This window comes from Ammospiza nelsoni, chromosome 4, assembly GCF_027579445.1.
Source record: "Ammospiza nelsoni isolate bAmmNel1 chromosome 4, bAmmNel1.pri, whole genome shotgun sequence".
NCBI lineage: Eukaryota > Metazoa > Chordata > Aves > Passeriformes > Passerellidae > Ammospiza > Ammospiza nelsoni.
Genome location: NC_080636.1, coordinates 55,811,821 through 55,838,927, shown reverse-complemented (window position 1 = coordinate 55,838,927; position 27,107 = coordinate 55,811,821). Strand labels below are relative to the sequence as shown.

Here is a 27,107-nt window from a genome sequence, read left to right as displayed (position 1 = left end):
TAATATTTCAGTGAGATAAGTCATCTTTCTTAGACCTCCCACCACAACATGCCAAAATAGCTGTTCCTCAGCTTGCTGCTGCTTTTTATGTTACATTAAATTCCCCACTTTGTGCTTCGTCATTCCCATTTCAAGCTTGTAATTGTGCACTTGGAGAAAGTCTGCCTCAGTTAATGAGAGTTGTTCCAATTTAGATAACAGAGGATTTTCTGCCAGAATTGACATCCTGTGTTTTAATAAAAATTAATGAATGCTTCTAATCATGTTAATTATGAATGTGTAATCATAAACCACTTTGATATTACACAGTCAGATAGCAAAAGAAATATGATGATAGGTATAATCATTAAATTTCTGTAGCTGTAATGATTCTGGAATGTAGGCAAGGACAGTGCTCAAGGGGGAAATTCTGCCCTGTCTTAAGCTGATCAGTTGTAACTGAAAAAAGTCCATGAGGAAAAGGTCCTCCATAGGCCTGCAAAGATCCATGTTTTAAAAACTACACCAGTTATCCTCAAGGCAGAGATCTAAGTGCTGGTTTTTGACTTAGACTGTCGATGGAACAGTGTAGATTAGAAAGGGAAATAAATGCTCCCAGCCCTCCACTTCAGCACTTGTTTGAAACCTACAGCTGTCCTCTGTGGCTGAAAAGTGTTTAGTGGTATTTGTGGACTAAAACACCCAAAATACAGATGCATTAGGACTGAAGTGTGCCATTTTAAAATTTTCCCCTGTAATTTAAAGCAGAAGGTGAAAAAAATAATACTACATTGCAAGGTCTAAAAAAGTCCCAGATGCTGAGAGACAGTCTTTTAGTTACATTATTTATAAAAATAATGACATTTTTTTACCCACAATTACACTCAAAGAAAGTTGCTAGCTTTTGTCTTAGTGTTCATAAAGCAGAATTTAAAAATCCAGTTCTTAAAGAGCTTGGCAAGCAGTATGTCTGTGTATGCAGGCTGTGTTTATTTTGTTTGTGCTGCCCAAATCTGTATGGTAATCTCTGTACAGATAGATTAAGTCTTAAGAAGTGATCCAGTACTGTTAAGGGAAAAAAAACCCAAATATTCCAGAATCTTATTTTGTGACCCCACCATCTTGTGGCAGTCTGTGGTATTGCTGTAGGAAAAAAGATTTGAAAATTAGTTTAAAATATTGTATATATGTCTCTGTCTGCTGATTGTGACCTGGGTTTCTAATCCCATTTTATAAAAGACCTTTCTACATACTTGTAAATACAGCATGTGCTTCAGGAAGTTAATTTGAGAGCAACACTTGCCATTTCCTTCCTCCTCAGCATCCTGCCTCCCTGTTTCTCTCTCAGTTCTTCCATGGCAGACCTGCAATTTATGGTACTCAGCTTACCTCTTGCAGTGATAACCTAACAGTACTTCACACCAAAATAAGAAAGTTTAGAAATTGCATTAAATTTCAAGGCTTCTGTCTCCTTCTTCAACCTTTTTTATCCTTCAGCTGCTGTGCCCTCTAGGAACAAGTATTCCACAGCAAGGACTGGTGTGAAATCATTCTTACATACTACAGGAAGCGTGATCCTGGCAGTACAAAGAAGGGAGGATGTTACTGTGTAATCCCCTTACTGAGAGACCTGTGTGCCACCTTCTAATTGTTCTTCAGTAATTTCCCTCACTTACCCTGTTTGATCCTTGTATTTTGGAAAGACCTCTCCAGTTTTATGCAAATAGACTCTGTAAAGAGGGGGTTAAGTCCTTCAGCAAGGTGTGAGGAGTGTCCTGGTTTAAATTAAAAAAGCAGTAATAATAAAATCATCAGAAAGATGATCAATGCTGAGTTGAGATTAGATAGAGCAGAAAGGTTAGAGGCCAAATCTGAGCTAGCATTTGAAATACCATTAAAGACTACAATCAGACCTAGTTTCATGCTAGTAGTTCCCCACATCTGTTATATATGTATTCAAAAAGTTTGGGGGGTAGGCAAATACCATTTTGAATTCCAGCCACTCTACAACAGAGGGTTGCAATCAAGAGATTAGAATTTGAACTTTGTTTAAAAATGTGGGTTTGCATTAGTGGTTTACAGAGTTTCTCTGGAAAACTTGTTTTGGAATTTGGGCTGGGAATTATTCATTCTGGAATTAGAAATGTTTTCTGCACATTCATTTTGAGGAGTTTGGTGGTGGTGAACATTAAAACATACACAGTGCTTTATCATCTCTCTTTGCTTTATCATCTCTCTTCTTCTGACATACCATACCACATTACTCTAAGGCTGTTCCCACCATTCCTGTTAAGATTTAACTTAGTAAAAGCCATTACTGCTTTAACAGATTATTCCAAAATAATGATTAACATACCTCTAGCAAAGCTTAAATGTGTCAAATACCAATGGCTCCCTTTGAGATACTGTGAGTTAAAAAGAAATACTCCATGTGTGAAGTCTTCAAAGAAAAAGAAAATACATAATAATGCACCTTGTAGGCGTGTGTGCCTTTCCTGTTTCTTATTAATGAAATGAGCAAAATTTAGTGCCCCTTCTGTGATTTTTCAGAAATCAGAGGGAAAGATAGCAGCTTGCAGTACAATTCTTTATCTGAGCCAGGGTAAGCATGTAGAACATTCCAGTAAGGATTTGAATAAATGCCTGAGTAGCTAAACCCAGGGATGGAGCCAGACATAATGCAAGAGAGATTTCTTCATGCTAACTTGTGCCTTATGTCTAATTTCTACTTACTTATTTTTAGATAAATACTGCTAGGTTAACAGGAGTGTAATTTACACACCACAGAAACATTGAAGCAAGTGTGATTGCATTGTCTGAACTTGTGGTTGTGATCCCTCTCTCTGTGTTACTTTAATGTGCCTGATAAACAGCTGAGGCTCCTACTAGCTGTATCCAAAAAAGCCTTAAATTTCTGCAAATGCAGTCATGGGAGGCACATGTTGCATCAGGCCTTTGACTGCTGGCCCTTTGATGTTACCTGTGCTACAAGCATTCACTCATTTTCTGTTTGGTGCCTCTGCTTACTTGGTAGAGGATAGAGCTAAAACTCATTTCCCAGGGATTTGTGGTTCTGAGTGTAGTTTATCAAGGTTTTCAGTGTAAGAGTACAGCTATAAGGCACAGCAGTCATTTAGTGGGATCCCACAGGAAAAAGACACATATCAGGGAAAAAGCTTTAATTCCAGTAGGTAGATTTCAACTAAATGCCTGTGGTAGATATGTTTCCTTTAAAACCTGCTTCTTGAATAGTGGTAACAGAGGATGTGGTGATAAAATGGAATTGAGACACACTGGGCATGTTTTGGGAGCTGGGGCCATCTCTAGTAGGAGAAAAATTCCCAGTGTGTAAATGCCTTGTTTCTAGCTCAGGTGAAAATGAAAAGTGTCATTTAGGATGAATTTTGCATGTCTGGAGGGAGATGCTTGTCAACAAGAGGCAGGATCTATCTCCTCCATACCTGTCTCTGCAAACAGGGCCTTATGTGTAATTATTTATGGTAATAAATCACTAGAGCTGATGGACATTTGCCTGTGGGTATCCTGAGTTCTTTATAGGACAAAAAAATCTAACGAAAAACAGATTACAGGTAGGGTTTGTAGATACATATATATTGGTGATGAGTAAAGTGTGGAGTGGCAGTGGAAAAGTGGCAGGTTTTAACTTGTCAGTCTCACAGCATCATCCTGATTCACATTAATGACTTCTTGTATTCCACCCCAACAGCAACACAGATGTGCACACCGTGGCTTCACTGCTCAAGCTGTACCTAAGGGAGCTCCCAGAACCAGTTGTACCATATGCAAAGTATGAAGATTTTCTTTCCTGTGCCAAAATGCTCAGCAAGGAGGAAGAAACGGTGAGTTGGTAACTCAAGTAAGATGAAATAAAAAACTGTTCCAGTTCTCAGGAGGAGAGAAGCTGGCAGTTGTCCTAATTTGAATGAGCATCTGTTAATTGAAGCAGGTTTTGTATGAAAATTCTTGCCACCTGGGTCCTTGAGAATTCAAAATAAAAGTGTGTAGCATAACCTTAGCTGTATTTATTGCATGTCTCTGAATCCAGTTCGAGTAAACATCACTGTAGTCAATAGCTTCCATTTTGCATGGAAGAGATGTATATTTTCATGGATTAGACTCTGAACTGTAAGAGGAAGGGTCTTGATGGTTGCTGTTCAACTCTTTCTGTTAAATCAGGAGTCATTTATTAGTCAGAATCTACTGTGGACCAGAAATGGATAAAATAACCAAATAGTTTCTTGTAGGAAATGCCAGCTAGTTCAAACCAGAACTGTTCCTGAAATGCTTAGCCTTGTTGTCAGCAGGAGGAATGGAGCTGATGCTCAAAAAAAGAAAGAATGAAAGAAAAAGAAAAGACATGATGAAACCAAGATATTTATTTTCTTGTTTATTTTTTTTCCAGAGTTAATCCATGTTAGCCTAATCCAAAATGGGTTCTACAAGCTGCTTGTTCTTTATCATAACCTGTATTTAATGCTGCTCTTTCAGTAGTGTGTCTGTTGTGTTGTAATTGGAATTGCTGACTTTTTTTTTTTTAAATCTCTGATAAAATATTAAAAAACTGTGCCTACTCACTCTGTATTTTTCCTTAAAACTCTTAAAGGGCCTGAAGGAACTGGTGAAGCAAGTGAAGAGCCTGCCAGCTGTCAATTACAATCTGCTGAAATACATCTGTAGGTAAGTGTTCTTGCAAGACTATCACAATGGTATTTATAAGTGTGAGCTGACAGGCAGACCTGTCTGTCTGTGTGCCCTGAAGGAAAAACATTACTCACACTTGGAGGGCTGGAGAACTCAAGTGAAGGTACCAAAATGGTAGGTTTACTGCATGACTAATGAGTAATTTGCTCTATCAAGATTGTGACTTTTCTTTCATAAGCAGGCAAGGAGTGCAAGAAAGTAGAAGTGAACATATTCTATCCTCTTGACAGGACCTTGTTTTTCTCATTTCTAACTGCAGTTATTGGCTTTGTTTGCATTTGGAATACAATACTTAAACTATGTTAGGAAACAATCACATGATTTGACTTTTTCCTAATTCCTTACATGTTCCCCACAGATTCCTTGATGAAGTGCAGTCGTATTCAGGTGTGAACAAAATGAGTGTGCAAAACCTGGCTACGGTTTTTGGCCCCAACATCCTGCGCCCCAAAGTGGAAGATCCTCTGACTATCATGGAGGGTAAGCTTACTGTACATAACTTGTAAGAGAAAAGAAGAAATGTCTTTAGGTTTATTACCAACATATACCAGTCTGTGCAGTAAGTTCCATGTATCTGTTATATAGAGACAGAAATTTTCAACCTGAATGAGCTTTTGGGTTAAATCTTGCAGGCTAGTGTGAAAACTACTGGAATGTGCAGTATTGCATAGGGACTTTGCATGAGATTGTTCTGCCTTGGCAGCTTCACTAAACATGGACCTTCTCTCTCAAAAATTCCTGCAAGCACGGCATGTTCTTACTCAGCACATGGAGTTGGAGTGCAGTTAATATTTCACCTGTGCTTCTTGAGGACAAGGAACAGCTCAGGTTCACACTGCAGTGACCCATGTAGAACCCCCACGAGGCAGTTGTGTATTCCATGCCTTGCTGAACAGCAGGAATCAATTTACCAGATTGATTGCATGCTCTCATTTACAGCCATGTTCAGCTGTAGCATTTTGCTGTGATTAAGACAAAAATATGGACATGACAATGTCCTCCAGTGACTGACTTTCTTCTAGTCTTAATTTTTGCAACTGTAACTCTGCATGAAGTATACAATGCCTTTTCTGCCATCAAACATGTTTTGTTTAATGTGTAGGATTTACTCAGCTTTCTCAAAAATTAGGGCTATCCATAGACTGTACACTGAAAATTTTAAAAATGCAGTTTTCATGGTTTATTTCATAGTGTATGGAATTAGTCTTTTCCTGTGAGTACGATGCTTTTTCTCTTCCCGGATACAATTCCCTTTATACTTTGTTCATTTACTTGTTTATCTGAAACCTTTCTTTTTCTTCTCCTTCTTTTTAATTCTTATGACAATGACCATGTTGTTATGAACAGAAACATGGCATTGCCAAATCATACATGAATTCTGTGAATACTGTCTGGAGCAGCTCTCCAGCCTGCTTATCAACAGCCCTAGAATTAAAATGATGGTGCCTGTTGCAGGAAACGGGATGGGTGCTACAATCTCTGTAGGAAAACACATAACACTTCTTTAACTATTGAGAAACAGGTTTGATTAAACAGATTCATGACGTCTTCTAAGCATTACTGTAAGATTTGATAGAAGACAGTGCTGATTTGCAATTGGGCTACACATATTTAAATGTATAGGGACTTTGAACAAAGACTACACATTGATCGGTGCTCATGGCCACCCTTCATCATTTCTCTTTGCCTTTTGGAAGATACAGAGTGCTTTTCTTGCACAATCATTCAAAATAAAACATGCAGCTCTGGGGAATCATATCTTTATTGATGGGGATCAGGAGTTGGTTTTGTTTGATTCAGCAGAGATTTCTTTCAGAACTCCAGCCACAGGGAATTTTTTTCCCCTATCAAATGCAGTTATAAAAGTTGCCTGAGGACAAAGCAATGTTTGTAGTAAAGTTCTGCACACAACAGGTAATGTTCTAAGAAGGAATGCAGCTAAGTGTGCCAGGGGATTAGCTAAGTGAATTTTCCTGCTGCCTAGTTCTAAAGTATCATTTTGCCTCAGCAAACAAACAAGTGAGAACAGCTAAAAAAGATACTGAGTACCCTCATTGAATTGACTCTTGGTGTACATGTATTTTAAAAGAATGGGATATAAAATCCAGAGTATTATAGAGAAGTTGATGTGAAATGACTTTTGCACAGTGGGAATTTATTGATTAGAAAAGCACAGCATGCCTCTCAAAGCTTTTTAACAGTTTAAAAATGAGGTGATTATTATAACTACCTTGACCTTGTTCCTGAAATATTCTTAATAAACCATAATGAGGGTCTGCGTAGCAAAATAGAGTTGCACATCTTTATCATGCCAAGTCCAGCTCTAAATGCTAGTGTGTAAATTACAGTGTAGTCAAGTGGTGTGCACACCAAGGGGCTGCTCTTTTAGAGAAGAGGTGGCCATCTATTACAGGAAGCAGCAAGCTGTGGTCCTGCATTACTTCCATAGTGTGCTATAATGTGGCATAGTTCTCTGGCTGTGTTTAACCACCATGGAGTGGTTAAATGCATTCACATTAAATTAATTCTGTCTCATTACTGCACTGTTTCGCTTCAGAAGACTAAAATGTCTGTTCCAGCAGTGCAAATCCCTTGCCTGCCCGTTTGCTGTTAAACTATCAGGCATAAGTGCTGTGCCAGAATGAGACTTTGGTTTTAAAACGTTCCCCACATTGAGTGGAGAGCCATCACTTAGAATGATGTTACCGTGTTCTGCTCATTATCTCCTCCTGTGGTCTTCATGGGATGCAGTTACTGTCACAGTAACAGCCTCTTTGCAAATGTTCCCGTTGTTTTTAGGGGTCTGTGAGGCCTTGCTGGCTTGATATGATGGAAGGAAGAGATCATGCTGATGTGGCCCTGTAGCCAAGAGGCACTTCAGCCTTCTTAAACATTCAGGGTGTTACACAGATGGCTGCATTGTGTCAATGTTTGTATAAGCTCAGTGTTAGCTAGGTATTTGTGGAATCTGGGAGATAAAATGTATTTACGCCTTAAATAAAACAGGCCATTCACAACCATGTGCTTGGTGTCCCCTTTCAGGTACAGTAGTAGTCCAGCAGCTCATGTCAGTGATGATTAGCAAACATGAAGAGCTGTTTCCCAAGGATGTAGACCCTCAGATGGGACCTGAGGTGTGCAACAACAACAACGAAATTCCAAAGAAAACCACTGCAGGGCAGCTACAGAACAAAGAGAACAACAATACCAAGGAGACAGCAGTGAGGCGCTGCTCGTGGGACACACCCGAGTCTCCCCAAAGGGGAAGCATGGACTGTGAGTCTCCGACTGCTCTGCCAGGCAGCAAGACAAACAGCCCCAGGAACAGCATCCAGAAACCAGATGTCACCAGGAGCCCGCCACTCATGGTGAAAAAGAATCCTGCTTTTAATAAAGGTAGCGGCATAGTCACCAATGGGTCCTTCAGCAGCTCCGTGGAGGGCTCGGAGAAGAGCCAGGCCGTGCCAAACTGCTCCCTGCAAGCCAGAAGAACGTCATCCCTGAAGGGGCCGGTGACCAAGATGGGCACCCACAGCGTGCAGAACGGCGGGGTGCGCATGGGCGTCTCCAGCACAGACGGGCACAGCACCAGCCTGGGCAGCCGGAGCCCGGGCTGGGCGCCCAATGGCTTCGTCACCCTCAGGGACAACAAGCAGAGGGAGCCCTCGGTGGCCGAGTCGGGCCAGCACAACAGGCTCTCCACCTACGACAATGTCCACCAGCAGTTCTCCATGGTGAACTCTGATGACAAGCAGAGTGTGGACAGTGCTACCTGGTCCACATCCTCATGTGAGATATCTCTCCCAGAGCACTCCAACTCCTGTCGCTCATCCACCACCACCTGCCCTGAGCAGGACTTTTATGCGGGTAACTTCGAAGACTCTGTGCTGGATGGGCCACCCCACGAAGAGCTCTCTAACCCCGGTGACTATGAGAACAAAAGTGACAGGAGGAGTGTGGGGGGCCACAGCAGCCGAGCCACCAGCAGCAGCGATAACAGTGAAACGTTTGTGCCCAGCAGTACCAACAACCACAGTGCTTTGCACAGCCTGGTGTCCAGCTTGAAGCAAGAAATGGCCAGGCAAAAACTAGAATATGAGACAAGGATAAAAAGGTAAGATGGTTCAGCGCTCTACCATCTGACTGCCTCTTGCAGAGTAAATCCAAGTTTTTCCTCTCGTGAATTGCACTAGCTGCAGTCACTGCTGTGTCACTCACTAGATGCTTGCCAATGGTTTGTCATCTTTCAGTGTTTACATTGCTTCAGTGATACTGTGATCCAGAGGAGTTTTGTTCAGAGCAGTTGTTTGCCATGTTGTGACACATTATTCTTTTGGTGTCAAAAGTAAAACCAGAACCTTGTGAGTGTCTGTATAAAATCTAATTACCAAAATCAGTAGCCTCTCACAGTGTTTCTGTTATTTCATGCTTATTATTGAGAGAAAGGCAACTGAGTGTCACCTTTCAGTGAAAGCATTGTTGTGTCATATTCCACTTGTAGGGGTTTTTTTTGGGACTGGGGAGACTGCTGGACTCCTTTGCAGTCCTCATTCCTCTTGAGAAAATGCAGCATCTGCTCATTGTCCTGTCTTTGCTCTGCTGCTGAGCCTTTCCTTCAAAGCTCAGACCTGTTAAAAGAGGGCAAGGGAGGGAGGAGGGTGTCTTTATCTACAGACAGTGCAGACTCTACTCATACAGAGCAAGGTTGCTGGGGTGGGTGGTTGTAGAGATCAGTGAATAACTTAAAAGTCTGGGCTTAGCATTAATTAATGCACTCAGCAGTGTGGAGCTGAATGTGCTCTCTTACAAAGGTTCCTCAGTCAAGCTGTTCAGGACTTTCTGTTCTCACCTCTGTTACACAGCAGCTCTGTGCTGTGGTACCTCTGGCACTGCAAGTCATAGATCACAGTGTGAGAGCTGCAGGCAACAGCAGCTGCCAGTCAGAGTGCAGCACACAGGGTGTTGCAGTCTTTCACCTGCACCACTCTTTCCAGCATGGTGTGCAGTGCAGTGAAGCACTTCATGTACAGTTTAATATGTGTGCTGACTGTGTTTAGCACTAACATCTTAGGAGGGTTTGGGTTGGAATGGACCTTAAACATCATGCAGTTCCAACCCCTGCCATGGGCAGGGACACCTCCCACAAGACCAAATTGCTCAGAGCCCCATCCAGCCTGGCTTTGAGCGCTGCCGGGGATGGGGCATCCACAGCCTCTCTGGGCAAGCTGTGCCAGTGCCTCACCACCCTCACAGTAAAGAATTTCTTCCAAACATCTCATCTAAACCTACTCTCTTCCAGCCTGAAGCCGTTCCCTGTTGTCCTATCACTACACCTCCTGATGAAGGGTCCCTCTGGCTTCCCTGCAGGCCCCCTTCAGATAGAGGAAGGCTGCAATGAGATCTCCATACAACCTTCTCTTCACCAGGCTGAACAGCCCAAACTTTCTCAGCCTGTCTTTGTAGGGAAGGTACTCCAGTCCTCTTATAACTCCATGGTCCTCCTCTGGACCTGCTCCAACAGGTCCATGTCCTTCTTTTGCTGGAGGCACCAGAGCTGGGCACAGCACTCCTGGTGGGGTCTCACTAGAGCAGAGCAGAGGGGCAGAATCCCCTCCCCCACGCTGCTCTGGATGCAGCCAGGATACAACTGGCTTTCTGGGCTGTGGGCACACATGGCCAGCTCATGTTGAGTTTTTCATCAGCCACCACTCCCAAGTCCTCCTCAGCAGGGCTGCTCACAGTCTCTTGTTTGCCAGCCTGTAGATGTGCCTGGGGTTGCCATGGCACAGGTGTAGGACCTTGCTTTACTGAACTTCATGACAGCCATATTTACACATACATACACTGCCATATTTGCAAATAATGCAGCGGGCAGGAGAAAGGAGATTAGCAGTGAAACAGAGACATTCAGGGCACTATTCTGACCTTGTGGGTAACTACTGCAACTAGCAGCAGCTGGGTGTCAACACTTCAGAAAGTAAAGTAAATAGTTAACCTACTCCTGGAGAATTAGATGGAGCTGTTTGCTTCTGTGCCTTTTGCTGTTCAAAGGCATTTTCTAATTGAGCTACCAAAGAGACAAAGGTATTTTTTAACAAACTGTCAGAGAGCTTGCCCTGTGAGAGCAGTTCATGGATGAAGCCATGGTTTGTAGATACACCCATCAGAAATTCAGTCTAAGCTTTAGAAATGAAAAGATGTGTAGGAATTTGTTGGTGGTGTGTGTTTCTGCTTGAGTGAGTGAGGAGTGCTGCTCAGGACCTGTCTGCTTTTATTTCCCTCATGCAGCCTGGAGCAGAGAAACCTCACCCTGGAGACTGAAATGATGGCCCTGCATGAAGAGCTGGATCAAGAGAGGAAGAAGTTCACAATGGTAGAAATCAAAATGCGTAACGCGGAGCGGGCGAAGGAGGATGCAGAGAAGAGGAATGATATGCTGCAGAAGGAAATGGAGCAGTTTTTCTCTACTTTTGGGGAATTGACGGTGGAGTCTCGCAGACCAGAAAGAGGCAACACCATCTGGATCCAGTGAGCTGTGGAAGCATAGGCTGTGGGACTTGAGGAAGGGCTTGGGGGTATTATACTGTATCAGGTGGCTGGTCACCTGTCTGAGGCTAGTACTCAGCAAATGTTACAAACCCTTGAAGGAGGAAATCATACATACATTAAGCAGTCATATCTACAGTGTGTACTTACCAAGTTATACTCTTTGAATGCTTCATGAGACTACTGTCAAGTGTTACAACTGGATATGTGTATATAAATTTAAAAACCACCTTAGAGCAAGAGATGTATCTGAAGAAATATTTTAATGCAAGTCTTGTATTTAAACTGGTAAATTGAGATGTTGTTGCAATCAAGCTTTATATAAAGGCTTTTCTCCCTTGCACTTAACATAATAAGCTATTTTTGGCATTGTGTTACCATCAGCTTATTTTGTATATCAAATGGGTTTTTTTTGTTTTTGTTACCCCTTTTGCTGGGGAGTGAAGATAAACAGATATGTTAAGGTAAATGTGTGGATGGTTAGCCCTGATTTGCGTCGCTTTCAAACATAGCAGGATTGAGAAACTGAAATATGGCTGAAGAATGCCATGGGAAAAATAAAGCAATACTGCTTTCACAGAGTTGATGGCCAGGGGACCAAGTTCTAGGGTACCCCAATATTAAATAACAACTGAGGATATGAAGTCAGTCTAGACTGGAGTCAGTGACAGAGGGATAAACTGCTGCTTGTTTGGGAGCAAATGTGGGTGACCAAGGAAGAAGTTGGGGATAGGGGAATGGGGGACTTGAGGAGAAGTTCATCACATGACCAGAGTTTTTGGTGTACCTTGAAGAAGCCCTGTGCTTCATCACTGCAGTTCAGAGCAGGGATATAAAACAGTTGTTCAGACCATGTTTGCATCTGAATTACCTCTGCACTCTGGGTGAAGGTAAGTCCTTTTTGTAGTGCTAGTGAAGGGACACACAGGGAGGTTTAACTGGGAATTCTGGTAACCTTGTCGGTGTAATGGGTATCAAAAAAAATAATAAAAAAAATGTCCATAGTAGAAATTGCTGGAGCAGCTGGCAACAAACAGTAAATAAGGAAGAAAACACACCAACATATTCACCACTTGTATTTACAGTGTATATTAACAAGTTATCACACTGTCATGAATGCTTCAAGGGATTATTGTCAAGTGTTACAACTGTGAAAGTTCCAGGCTCTCAGCATCACCAAGGGAGCGCCTAGAGGGAACAGCCTGGAGCGTCACAGCAGGCAGAGTGCCAATGGAAAGAAACAGCAGAGCCATCCTGTAAATTAATCATTTGTTTGGCATCTTTAAACACAGTAAGTATAACCTGTATTTTCTCCACCATGTTAAGAATGTTTGGTTTTAACTTAGGGTTTAGGGCTGCAGTATTATTAGGGAGGGTTTTTGAGACATCTTGGCTTCCCTCTAGTGTCTCTTAAATATATTGCAATTAGTTTTTAATTCCAGCTGAAAAAGATTGATGAAGGTGGCTTCAAAGAACCTTCTTGGTTATGGTATAGATATTAAACAAGTATTAATTGGATGTGGGAATTAGACTGGGAAGCAAACATGAGATTTTAAGTTTCAGAGAAATACAGAGCATTACATGTGGTGCTTGTGGATGCATTGTTTGTGTGTGGTGAGGTTCAAAGTCCTGTCAGGGCAGCTGTTGTATTGACTGCTGTGAACATGTCCAGTGCACCACCAATCTGTGTGTAAATCAGAAAAAAGTCAGAAGGGAGAGATCAAGGTATGAGTTGTATGTTTTACATCAGTTAGCAGCAATCACAACATGTAGCCACAATGGTGAGAGAAGAAAACAGATTACTATGTTAATTCTGGTTTTTTAAATTGAACGAGACCTTGATAACTGATGCAGTAGGCTTCACAATTTTAGCAATATCTGACATCTGTTGACATGACATCAAACCTCTAAATATTTTCTTAACTGGAATTTCTTTTTTTACACTAGATGTATACAGTAGTGAATGCTTCTATCAAACCTTGTGTTAGGCAGAATTGGTCTGTTTGTTTGAAGATTGACTTTGCCTGCATTTGAAGCTTACCTTCATGTTTCAAAAGGTATTTTAGTCAGTTCCTCAGAGAATGTTCAAATTCCAGTTACGTGGCTAAGCACTGACACCCAAATTTCTTGCTTTGCAGTCCAGAACAAGATTTCATCTCACTGTCTTGCAGAAATCATCTGTACAGAGGGGGAACTTGAGCAGGCACAGCAAACTTAGAAAATACCACTGACAGCAGATGTCCATTCCCATCGTGATCCATCCAAAGTACCCCATTCCACCTGTGAGATTGCAGCAGCATTTAGGCTGTGGTGATAAAGTTTATTTAGGTCCTTTAAATCTTCATGCTCCTGTTTTGTCCAAGTTCTTCAAAATCACAAAGTCCTAGATGTTTCTTATGTTCAGAATCTAACACTGGTCACTTCTCAGCTGGATGACACCATTCCCGGTGGCCCACAACTCATGAGCTGCTCTGTTCCCTTCAGCATGTCCAGCCTGTGTGTGCAGTGACCTGCTGGGGAGGACATGCTGATGGAGCCAAGTGGCCAACAGATAAAATCACATTCCCTCTCATTCAGTGCAGTGGAAAGGGGCAAGGTTTATTCACAAGATTAGGGTTAATGCAGATTGAGCCTGAAAAGGCTGTGAAAAAAAAACCAGTAAGGATTTCATGTAGTGCATTTGTAGATCAGTGTCTCTCATAAAGGATTCCTATCTGCTGAGGTACTGAATATAACTGAGACAACTCATTTTATCACCAGTTTGTGTAATGAAACTAGTAAAGTCATTACAGGCTAAGCTAACAGTGTTACCTGCTGCAGGAGAGCACTAAGTTTCAAATATCAATTAAAATAAGGTTAATAAATTTGCTTTCAGCTCTTCCTCACAGGTCTGTGAGCTCCCCAAGTTAATAATCTGTTGTATGAGTTCACTAGCCAGCCCCAAGCTGAGAATGCCAGTAGAGCTCATTCCAGCACATTGTCCCTCCGCCTCATGCGCAGCTCACAAGAGACAAACCTTTTAGAATTAAACAGCACAGATGGTGGGAAAAAAATCTGTTGAGCTGATGACCTTCTGGTGCAGTCCCAAGGTTCACATTACATCCAAAAGCATGGTTTCAAGACATACAAGCAGGCTAGAGTAGGGGCACAGAGAGTAAGAGAGTGGTGCACACTTAATCCCATCGCCAGCCACATCATGGGAACACTGGGATGGGTGCTCATACCCTTATGTGCTCTCGCGCAGCAGACTGGAGAAGTGGCAGACACACCCCATAACTCTTGAGTGTTAGATGCTGGTGCTCTGCTTTGAGAAGCTTTTGTCTCCCCTTCTGTTTGTGAGAGTCCTGCTACACATTTGGGGTGTGCTCTGGTGCAGCAGGATAAATCAAGTTACTACACATCTTTGCCACATGTTGTTATTTCAGCAAGTCAGCATCAGCTTCCCAAACACAAAGATTAATAAATAAAATACCATGTGAAGGGATTTGCAAAACTGGTGTTAGGTTTTCATGAGAACAAAGAGGAAAGGAGCTTGCTGATATTACTGCTCTTAAGCAATACTTGATCAAGTAGTTAAAGTGCTGGTCCAGAAATTTTTGAGAAAGATAAAATTTCGTAAAAATCCTTAATATTTAACAAATATTTCTTGTGTAGCATCCCTAGTGGGATGGAACAGAGTCAGGGTAAGGACAGAATGAATAAGCAGGTAGAGTGATTTGCACATTTTGACAGCCCAGTCAAAACAGTGAGTTGCCTCCAGCTGCTCTAAATTTGAGCACTTCCTGGATGAGTGAAACTCCTAATTAATTTCCTTTCTTACTCTAAAGTCCCTCTGGAGTCTGTCCATTGAAGAGGAGAGTGCAGACTCTGTGCCCCTGGCAAATCTGCAAGGAAGCAGAGGAGATGGAAAAGGGAGATGGGCAAATAGAAATTAACATGTACTTATGATGTGGGCATGCAAAAATAGAGGAAACGGATGGGAGAGATGAGGAAAACAAGGAAGTTAATATACCTGAAATTGCCATGTGTAGGTGGTAGTAATCTGCCTTCTGTTACGAGCATTCTTTGAGAATGTTGTGTTATTCTTTCAGAGCTTTTTTGGCTCCCAATTGCTTTGTGGGCTGACACCAGGAGCTGGCTCAGCTGTTCCACGACTACCTGCTTTGCTTTTGTGGGTTCTGTGTGCCAGCAGAGTGAGTTCCTGTGGGGCAAAGCCCAGCACAAAGGCATTGTGACAGGAGGGAGGGAGCCCAGGAGGCCGGGCAGTTCCCCTGGGTTGCAGCACTCGCTCTGCAAGCTGCTGATGGCCCTGCTCTGTCATCCAGCATCTCTGGAGCAGCGCTGCTCAGGAAATGAGATTCACGCTGATGCAAATTGCCGTGCCTCTGCAGAGGCTCAGGCAGCGGTGGGAGACACTGAGAGCTTTCCCTGCCAGGCTTTTAGAAGCTGTCATAATGTGTGTAATTACAATTAGCATCGGTGATCTAGTTTTATTGGGAAACGATTTTATTGGAAAAAGGCTTGTCAGCAATAAAACAGGTTTCTTTAGTATGCCAGTAATAATGGAGAATGCAAAAAAAATTTTGAGGCCAGAAACATGATCGTGATGCAAATGTATTCCTTGCTTTTTCCCAGAGGGATCCAGGATAATGAGCTTTATATGCAAGACAATTCCACTATTGAATCTTATAAATGCAAGAATGGAAAACCCCTTCTACCTCTGTGTATTACTCTCTTCATGAGAAAGAGGTTTAAAGTGATTAATGTTCAGTAGCACTTTGTGTTTAAAATACTATTATGTGCATAGCTGTAATTTTTTAAGTGTGTGGTATTTAGGAGGTGACTGGGCTTGGGACCAAAATAGGTAATTTTGAGCACCAGTATTTTCTCTGTTGTTCATGGGACAAAGGTGCAATCTTGATTTTTTGACCTTAAAAGTTAACATTTACTGAAATGTAGTCTACAGTTCAGTAAAAACAGTGGTGATTATTGCATGTAACACTACTTGCAAATTAATTTCCTAAACTGTAACAAAAAATGTTCTCTAAATCTTCAGCATTGCTGAGCTATGCTAGTAGCTGGTATTTTTGATTGTGCATTCTGTGTATCAAGATGAATGACAGAACGTGGATTTTGGCAGAGCAGGATGACAAATGTAGTGCTGTTCCCACTTTTAACCTAGACTGAGCACTCTGGTGAGGTTTTCCTTAATTTCCTCTTGCAGATGTGTGTAACAGTGAGACCTTACTCTGAGGATAAGTTGTGTGTGGAAAAAGTTACAAATTCACACCTCCCTCATTCCATAGGAGTTCCCATGAGTAGACATGCCTTAATACTAATAGTGCATGTGGCTAATGGATGTATTTGTATAGTTTAATGGTATTAATAGTGAGTGTATCACAAATGACTTAATTTATATTCTTCTGTCTGACTGGAGGGACCTACATCAAAGGAGGCTGAAATGGAAAGTAAGCAGGGTATGAACCATGGCAGAAATGAAGCATCTCTGGAGGCAATTCCAAAGGCCATTAAGAGAACAGTTCATGAACTATTAATGTATTTCTGTGCTGCCAGCTAGGCCTGTTTTTCCCAAGGCCCAAAAAGCACACTAAGCTATTAAAAACCTTGTCTAACAAGGGAAGAGGTGGAGACCTGCTAGTATCTACCCAGGAGGATATGCTGGGTAAAGATGGACAGCTTTGATGCCCTGGAGCCAGCAGGCGCTGGGTACATTTGCAGTAGCTTGCAGGACCAGGCACATGTCCCAGTTGGGGCTCTCAGTGCCCAGTCCAGCCAATAAGCCCAAGTGGCATCCATTTTAGGAATAGTTGTTTAGAAGAACTTCTTCTGTGTGGATTCTGTGTTCTTCTGTATTGATCACACACACTTTAGAGGTGTGTGGTGCTGTGGATTAATGGTGTGACAGGTTTTGTTCCCTGACAGTTTCTGGGCAATTTTTAAGAAAATATAAACAAATTACTTGTATTCTACTCCTCTGCTATTCAAGTTCTACTGTCAAGGCAAACAGGAAGAAAGAGGGGGGGGGGGGGAAAGAAAACCAGCTCCAGTTGTAGTATGTGTTTCTTTGTTTAAACCTTATAGTCTCAGTGGATCTGTATAAACCCTATTCTTTGCAAACCTGTAATTCCAATGCACTGAAGCACACCTCAGGCAGGCCCTGCTCTCTGCTACTTTAGTTATGCATTGCAGTACTTAACAGTAAATCTTGGTTTTACTGTGGGGAGCCAAATCCATCACACCTCAGCAAAGGCAATTAAAAATGCAGGTTGGCAGGAGACTGAGGTCCACCCTGATGAACACAAATCAACAGGCCTGTCACACACATTGATTTCCTACTTAGGAATTTTAAAAAATTACAGAATAGTCAGGTGTGAATGTTAGGTATAAATATTGCATTGATTTTGATGTGAAATAGAAGAGGAATATATAGTTAATAGGTGTGTGCTGAACACATACAGAGATCAGCAGAATGACTTTGATTTGGCCTGAGAAGCTGGAGTAAAATCAGTGACCCCCCTGAGGGCAGCAGTAATGCATCACCTTCGTGTGATTGCTGCCACTGAGGGTGGTGATGTTTAACTGAAAGCCTGTGGTACTGCAGAAATACAAATCTGCTGTTGTCCTCTACAGAGTCTCCTCTAAATCATGCAGGGCCTAATTAAAGTCCTTAGAGACTTGTTAAAGACTTAAATTTGGGATCAAACATGGCCTACTATCAACAGAAGATGGCAACCAGAAACTGCTTGGGCAAGTTCCAGAAAACTGTCCACAATCTCGACAACTTACTGGTTGTTCTGTGGTTAATCTCTGGGCATCTGCTCTGTTGGATTTATTTCCTTCTTCCTGATCCACTTTTGTTGAACTCTTGACACTGCAGCACCACTTAACAACAAATATTCCCTAAGTTCTGATTTATGCATGGCATGTATGAGATGGGGACACAGTCAGAAGGCAAGAGAGATGTCATCCTGCTAGAAGCAATGTAGCCACAAACCCCTATTCTCAGCACTGCAGAGGCTTTCAGGTGGATTATCCTGCACTCTGTATGTACAGACACGCTGTCACAACCATGACAGTGCTGTGCAGACAGAATATCTTTGTTTTTGCAGGCTGCTTAGTGCTGAATTGGCTGGTGTGGTGAAGGAGGAGGTGCCAGTGGATCACAGGAGCTTGTACATCAAGCAGTAGAATCAAGAGCTCCCTCATTCAGAGGGGGACTGCCCAGGAATTTAGAGATGAATGCAAAACTCTGCATCCCATCTTCTTTCTTCTTCTTCGTGGATATGGAGGGGCAATTGAAAGGCAATAAAGTGACAGAAAGATATAAATTTGTATTAAGACCAGACTGTCTGAGACGATACAGTATTGGGAAATTTCTGTGTGCCAAGTACTGTGGTCTGGCAAAACAAGCCCTTCTTGGAAGATAGCTCCAGCCCTAGGTGCCTACAGGATTGGCCCAAGAGAACAAAACCCAGGCGGTGGCTGAGTAATTGCCCAGGAATGCAGCAGAGAGGAATCAGGTAAATAATGGACTGTGTCTCTTTGTCCAGAGGCTGTGAAGTGACACCAAGGAATTGAATGTCAGGGAAGCTTTCTTCCTACCTTAGGGGAATGCGTGTTGTGCTTGATGACACAGCAGAATTTTCTTCTTCTTGATGGGACGTGTTTGGCAAGGACAAGTTCCATCATCAAGGTAGACTTGAAGATGTCTCCTGCTCCTCCTAATTGTTTTGGCTGCAGAAAAGGAAGGGCATCTTGAAAATCTGTGAAACTTGATGGCACTTTTGGCAGTGACCATTATCTACCCTTATACAATTTCCTCTTGGTCAATTGTAAATATCTTTAATATCTTCCCCCACAGGGTCCTAATAGCCATTGCTAAAGTCTTCCTGGTCTTCTTTTCAGCTACTAACTCAGTTGATTTCTAAGGTTTTCTGTGGACCACTAACAGCTTAGACCAAGTATCTGCACCACATAGCAGAAAATACTAGCAGAAGAAAAGCAGTCACAGAGTAAACCTTCAAATATAGATAGCTGCGATCCCAATCCAGGAACTGTGTGTTTTGATAAATCCCAAAGCCTTGAGCTTTTCATATGTATATATATTTTAGGAAGGATTGACCTACTCTATTGAAATTATGTGAGCTTATTATCAGGCCAATAATCACCTAAAAAACCCAACGAGAGAAGCAAAACCAAATAAATCACAACACCAGAACCTGCTTCTATCTTTAAATGCTTCCTCACATGCAATTCAAATGTTTGATGCTAACACCGAATGCCATTACTTTGCACATAAAACTTGTTAAATGTGTGAATTACTTGTTTTTCAAACTGATGTAGTGGAAGGAAAGGCTGCTCTCATCCTCTTCTATTTCAGTGAGAATCGTGCTTGCAGAATAACCGTGAAGGATGGCAATGGTTTCAAGCTTTAAGGACTTCTTTAGAGGAGGAGTAGATAAATACACAGTGATATATAAACAGATAGTACTCCATCTATATCTGAAAAGATAAGTGAGATTTCCTGAGACACATACAACAAGGCATTTTATTTTGTCCTATTTGACTCTAGTAACCACAGCATTTCTTGCTTGTGACCATTTATTCTTACTCAGAAGCTAAGGTTATCTGCAGCAGCTAAAATAACATAAATTATGTTGCCAGTGAGGCAGTTCCCCTGAATACTGATACCAAGAAGAAAACCCTCACAGCCTGCAATTCACATTAGGGAGTCATTTTTGGTAGCAAGAGCCTTACCATGGGCTCTGTGCCTCTTCCTCCAAGGCTTCAATCAGTGCTTACACACCTGTTCTTGGAGTGTTTTGTTGGTCCTTTAGATCAGTGCTGTGTAAATATAGAATATTAAGTTTATCTGGAGCTACTGCAGTCTATAAATATTCAAGTGTCTGCTACCAGTGTTGTGGATGTGAGATTCACGTTGCACTAATGGAAATTATAAATTCAATCACAAATGAGGAGGACTCTTGAGAGACACTTAAGTGCACTGCAGTATTAGACATCTAACAAGTAAAATATCCTAATAGAAAGGAAAATAACTGTGGCTTCTCAGTTACACTTCACAGCTAGTTCTCCAAATATTCTTTCTCTGCATCGGAATCTCAGTAAAGCTGAGAGTTCTGAAAAAAAAAAAGGAAAAATATTCCATTTTATATGTTTTGTGAAATGTGATTATTTAGTTCTGCCACCATGTACATGCCACTGTGTGTTCAGAGAAAGGGATGATGTTGCTTATGTGGTTCCTTCAGTCTCTCTGGAGCAGTTCTCCTCTGTGTCCTTGGAAAAGAAAATGGAGGGGAGCCTGGTATAAGAGAGTTTGCCATGTAAGGACTGATCCATGCCTCAGCATTCTCTACTGGGAAATCCAATGCCTTTTCAATCTCTTTCACCCAGATTTATTTGTGTGACCATTTTATTCTTAACATTCTTATGTCCCCTTGTGCTTTCCAATGATTAGGGGAGATGGGATTCAGCCATATTCCTGCCTTATCACCTGTGCCAAGAGGTTTTCTGCATCAGTGCAAATGCTTTTGTAAAGGGATTTCATTCTGCTAGCTATCAAGTGTTGCAGTAGGTGCTTCAAATGCAGTGTTGCATAATAGTGTGACTTGTTCAGAAAGCACATTGTAATGCAGGTTTTTAATCTGGGTACCAGTATCAGTGAAGGATAACAACAATTTCCACACTCTGTAGCTTCCTGAGGCTACAGCACAGGTTCTGTTTAGCACAGCACAGCTCATGTTCCAAAAAAGTTCAGAGCTGTTAATTACAAATTTATTGAAGGTTTATATGAGTGCATGTGAGCACATCTGATAAAGCCTACATCTAATCCTGACTTGATAGGTGCTGATCACAGACACTTCACAACTGCCATGCTGGCATAGGAGTTTAGGAAGCACATTGCTGTTTGGAAATAATTCCAGGATATCCTGAGCAGCATTAGGGATCTGCTGGGTAGGCAGAGAAGGATTATTATTTTTATATATTGAAATTTCTCCAGTTTAATCTGTGTGATTTTTTTAATGGGAGACAGGAACTGAAAATTCTGTTTTCTGAATACATGCAACCACTTTGTTATTAAAAAAGTGAACAATAACTTCTGGTTATTCTCAAATCCAGAAAGTGTTTCGCTCACATGGCATGGATCAGAGTGTAATGGGCAGCAATCATCACATTTATCAAATTTATTGGAAATCATCAAGTGCCTTTTAGCCTTTGTCATTCAAAAAGCATGCCACATTGTCGTCATGAGTTAAGTTTGGAATTACTAGAGCCAACGCTCCAAGTGAACTTCTTTATTGACCACCTCTTTTTATGTCCCTGTTAACTTTGTATCTTTCCTGTTGTTTCAACACTTGGCAACTTGATATGCTTTTCCTATGCAAAAAAAAATTACTGGATTGTAGCAATATGAAAACATCCCTCTTTGCATGTTCTTCTACTTCATTTTGCAGGAAGTTTTCCATCAAATCATGTTACAGCTCCTATCATCAAAATCAGTTTGGGAGCTCTGTACTGGTGCAAACAGTTTTCGTAAGGTGTTGATACCAGAAAGAAGAGTTCAGTACAAAATGCCATGCAGAACACCTTCTGGGAATTGCTGCAAAAGCCTTTTTAGGGAAGGTGTTTACTGCTCAGCTCAGAGATTCACCCACTGGACTAAGAGGAGAAAATACTGCTTTTTGTTTGCTTGTTTGTTCAGAAGAAAGGAAGTTGTGTTTGCTGTTACAACATCTAGCAATGGCTGCTCTGTGAACTAAAATTTGAAGCTTCTCAAAGGGAAATGAGAATTGCAATCCCAAACTGAGCCCCTGTGGCTAAATCTTTTTGATGTGTTCATTAATTAATTACCCATAGCTGAAGGAGATTAGAGCAGAGTTCAAAGCTGAGAAATATGCAAAAGAAAATACTGTATTAGACAAGAAAATTAACTGTAAAAAGTCTAGTTGAGTTTATTAGGGTCTTGCTCTCAGGAAAGTTTCACCAGACATTCTAGTGAATATTTAATTTCAATAGAAATCCAGCTCTAGAAAGTGTTGACGTCTCAGGTGTTTCTGTATTGTGCCTTTTAAAATATGTGCTGCCACAGCTAATTTAGTACTTCTGGAATTTATTTATAGCCAATCATACTTTTGTGAGTTTGAGGTGGACTGAAGAAGAGCTTGTCATTCCTTCTGGAGTTTCTGGATGTGTAAAGCTGTTGTGATGAATCTAACCTAAGCCTAAAGATAATAGCAAAATATTGCTTGAATTAAACTTTCTTTGTAACCCATAAAACCAGGCACAGACCCCAAGCTTCTAAAATAAGTTTACAGGTTAATTAAGATATTAATCTTTTCATCTGTAATTTCTGGTAAGTGCAGGTGAAGCAGAACTATACAAAGGAAAGATGGATTACAGTACGAACCCTACAACTCAGCCTTTTATTACATCATTTTGCCAAATAAAAGAAAATTAAACAAAGAAAACTAGCAGTGAAGCTGCAGACAATGAAGTGGTTTGCAAAGATGTATAATGTTTTTACTGAATAATCACATTGGGCTGAAACCAGCCAGCCAAACAATGAAAACTTAAAATCAGATTTCCTCACTGTGGGATGGGCAGTGAGTTCATTAAGGTGTATGATTCATTTAAAATAGCTTTACAATGCAAAGGATACAAATCCCACATACTCCAGCCTCTCTTCTAAATAAAGGGCATTGGCCTAGACTTGCACTTATTAAGTTCACTTGAAATATTTGAACTTCAGCTGTGGAATTTCCCAGTCTCCTCTTCCCCATGTCAGTAAGGGGTTGGAGCAGTACAACAGGTGAGTGTAATTTCTCTGATACAGACTTTTCTCCCTTCCTAGTCTCCCGTGGCACTGTTTCCTTCAGTTCTATAATTAATTAAGCAGTGAAAGCAGGAGTATGTTGGCTTGAAATGCAGTTCAAGAAACCATCTTACTTCCTTATCAGTGTGTTTCCTGCAAGATGAAAAATGCTGTGACTTATGAAGCTTCCAGAGAGGAATCCCATAAGGTGGGATTAAACAGAAAGATGTTCTAGGGTGTTCCCTGCTATAATGAAAAACTGTAGTAAATACTTGACTAGAATTCTGGGACCACTGGAATTAGAATTTAGAGTGTTAGGGTTTTTTTAAGGGGGAGTTAATTTCTCACTTTGTGAAGGTTTTATGAGCTAGAAGAGACTAATGGTCACTAAATGGTTTGGGACTACTTGTGAAAAAGTTTGCCTCAGCCAGGATTGAGAGGTGGCAGTGCTGTTGTCTGACCAGAAATTCCTTCCCCCCTGCTTGTGGAAAGGTAAATACAGGCTGGAGGCAGGTGTGGAATGGAATATGTCCCTGGGTCTTGGAGGGGAAGAGCAGATTAATGTTCCAGTAGCACGACAGACGTGGCAAGTGCAGGCTGGTGCTGCTGCAGGGCTCCTGCTCTGTGCACTCTGAAAGGTGGTTGGTGCTTCAGGGGACACTGGAAGAGAGAATTATGGTTAGTCCTTAAAAGCTTTGACAGTACAGTTTGAAAAATAGCCTGGGAGTGGGGCACAAGGGTAGAGAAATAGAGCTGAGAACCACATCTCCAGTGAGGTAATACTGCCTGCCACCAGAGAGCAGATTGAAAAGCCAGCTCAGGCAGGAGAAACTTATGCCAGGGCCACGGGTGAGCTGCTTTATCCTTGCAGATAATGGAGTGTGGGTGTCAAAAAGCTGAACCAACTGCCTTGGATCTGAGTTTTAAAGTGTATTTTTATATATATATATACATGTGTATATATATATATGTGTGTGTGTATATATACATACATATATATGTATATATACACATGGCTTATGTAACGTCTTAAAATACCAGTCTCGCTCAAGTAACTGAAATGTATTTCAAGGAGCCAAGATTTAAACTTTGCACATATGTCTAAGAGCTGTGTGTTACTTCTTTGTCACTACTCTACTAACAGAGGAAAGATTTCTCAATTACCCATTTTTTCCTAGCCCTTTTAACAAAGGCTCTCTAAAGAGTGGAAGTGTAGCTTTTTTTCTCCTTTAATTATTTACTATGGAATTCTATTTTACAGTTGCAAGCTCATCTTAATTTAGGATTTGTAGGGGAAAAAAATACAAAGGACTAGTTTCTAACTCACAATGTGCTGCTTACTGACAACCTACTAATGATTCTGCAAGCAAATCAATTTCCCCCACCTGTTCTATTTTTGATATGTGTGTGTTCATTCAGCAGCTGGAATTTATGGCTGAATATGGCAGCAGTACAATAGAATATTTTCAGGTTAAGAAAGTTATGTTTATTGGCTCTTTTGATGGAAATAAGATAAAAACTTTGACCAAGCTCCATCTTATAAGCTGAGCTATGATAATTCATAAGGGGTCAGAGCTTTCTCTTGAAACTATCTAAATATTTAAAAAACCCAAAGAAGTGTTTAGTTTATCTAGGACATGTTTCCAGTCCAGAGTGTAGAAACCACTAACTCAGGGCTACTACAGCATCCCTGAAGTGCCACAGGATGGCAGCCTTTCAGAGTAGTGCCTTGTTATCCTGTGGAAAATCCTATAACTCATTTTCTGCCTGAAAATTGATGAGTGTTCTGGTGTACTTCTTTGTTACAGAAACCACTGTCCAGCTGCATCATATTGTGTTTTGTCTGGATGGTCACAGAGCTTGAAAGGTTCTTCTCTGTGGTGCAGTCTGCATGTTAAGCCTGAAGCTGACATTAAAAAACAAGGGCAATTAAATATGGGTGTGGAATTCTAGTTCTGGGTTTTCTTCTTTAATCTATACTGTGCTTAACAGAGCCTGGAGGGTTAATCTCTTTTCCGCTTGCATGTGATGATTTGCTTTGCTTAGTTATTCATATCCTTCAAATACTTCCAATGACATTTTGTTTAAGGTGAGATTGCAACCTTATAAAGTACTTTGAATAAGGACAGCCGTTATTGTGGGTGGTATATGAAAAGCAGTTGTTACTGTTGGTTGTTGCAAAAGAGATTCCTGCACATGTGCAGGTCTCTAAGATTAGCACAGACAGTGAAGAAATTGTGTTCACATGGAGCTGACTGTCTCCATAAACTCTGCAGGACCTCAAAATTTATACAACTTTAATACCCATATAAAGAATTAATCAGTTCCACATGAGTTTGCGACTGTGTTCACAGGACAAGAATTGCAAACTTTTTTTTTAAATCTTGATCTATGACTCCTTAGTACATGATTGTGATGTCAGACAACAGCTTTGAGGTTACATGGGAGTTGATGATTGCATCAATTTGAAAACTCAATCCTTATAAAATGAAAGCAATAGCTACTTCTACATAAATCAAGAGAAGTACCAGGAACCGAATTCTCTTCTGAAGCAGCTGCCTGGGTCACATAAAAAAATGTGTGACCAGCAGATTGAGGGAGGTAATTCTGCCCCCCTACCCCACTCTTGTGAGACCCCACCTGGAGTGCTGCATTCAGCAGGTCTAGATTAGATATTAGGAATAAATGTGTTAGGAGGGTGGCGAGGAACTGGCACAGGTTGCCCAGAGAAGCTGTGGATTCCCCATCCTTGGAAATGTTCAAGAACAGGTTGGATGGGACTCTGAGCAACCTGGTCTAGTGGAAGGTGTCCCTGCCTATGGAACTGGATGATCTTTAAGGTCCCTTCCAACCCAAACCATTTTGTGATTTTATATTGAACCCAAGCCTCATTTCAGGGCATCATTGATCTTGTTGTTCCCAAAATCATCTTATACATATTTTGTCTACTGAACACATAGCAGTCTTAAAAACAAACCCAGATTTTTACCCTCTGTTAAAGGGCATGACAGAATATTGCCAGCTGCTCACATTTGTTCCAGCAGGGCATCATCCTGTTGAGTAAAGCTTCCTTCAGAGGCCTATCTTGAGCACCTCAACATGAGTGTGCAGGGCAATGTAAAGTAAAGAATCTCTGTGTATTCAGCAGGACCTTGCTGCCCACAGCCAACCCCTCTGTGGTGGAACCTGCTTGCCATGGATTCTAAAATAAGGCAATTATTTATGTTAATGCGGATCAAAGGAGAAATGGGGCCAAATGCACAACTGTATTATATAAAGTTTTCTTGGGCTTTCTGGGATTATTTTGACTGAGCTGCTCTAACCACAATTCATGAGCCACAGTCTCAGTTTGCTTTGGTGCACCAAAGGGTGCAGATCGTACTTAGAGCAAGCACACTCTGCAAGCATAGACTTGCAGTCATAAAATCAATGTCTAGGTTCACAAACAACCAATGCTTTATTAAAATAAGGACATCAAAAATTAAACAATATCAGAATTTTCCCCATTATTAACATTTTCTGTGAAGAAGCTCTCTCAAAAAGAGACAACTGCTTTTATTTCTTCCCCTGTACTCAGCACTGGTAAGGCCTCACTTGGATTATTGTATCCAGTTCTGGGCCCCTCACTTTAGGAGGGACATCGAGTTACTTGAGCGTGTCCAGAGGAGGGCTACGAGACTAGTAAGGGGCTTGGAGCACAAGCCATACGAAGAGCGACTGAGGGAGCTGGGGTTGTTCAGCCTGGAGAAAAGGAGACTCAGGGGTGACCTTATCACTCTCTTCAGCTTCCTGAAGGGTGGCTGTAGTGAGCTGGGGGTCGGCCTCTTTCTCCGGGCGACAACAGATAGAACAAGAGGACACAGTCTCAAGCTGCGTCAAGCGAGATGTAAGTTAGAATTAAGAAGGAAATATTTCACAGAAAGAGTGGTCAGATACTGGAATCATTTACCCAGTGAGGCGGTGGAGTCATCATCCCTTGAAGAGTTCAAAAAAAGACTGGATGTGGCAC

General features: G+C 41.4%; 1 protein-coding gene across 7 annotated transcripts in view; it reads left to right on the top strand.

Annotated features, from left to right (window-relative positions):
• ARHGAP24 (Rho GTPase activating protein 24) overlaps positions 1-11,716 on the top strand; it is a 250,779-nt gene extending 239,063 nt beyond the window's left edge. For all 7 annotated transcript variants that reach the window (XM_059470849.1, XM_059470851.1, XM_059470850.1 and 4 more), the window contains 5 exons: positions 3,707-3,839; positions 4,604-4,677; positions 5,060-5,181; positions 7,744-8,815; positions 10,990-11,716. In XM_059470849.1, coding sequence (XP_059326832.1) covers positions 3,707-3,839; positions 4,604-4,677; positions 5,060-5,181; positions 7,744-8,815; positions 10,990-11,233 — 1,645 coding nt within the window. In that variant the 3' untranslated portion in view covers positions 11,234-11,716. The remainder of the gene's footprint in view (positions 1-3,706; positions 3,840-4,603; positions 4,678-5,059; positions 5,182-7,743; positions 8,816-10,989) is intronic.
• The last annotated feature ends 15,391 nt before the right edge of the window (positions 11,717-27,107 follow it).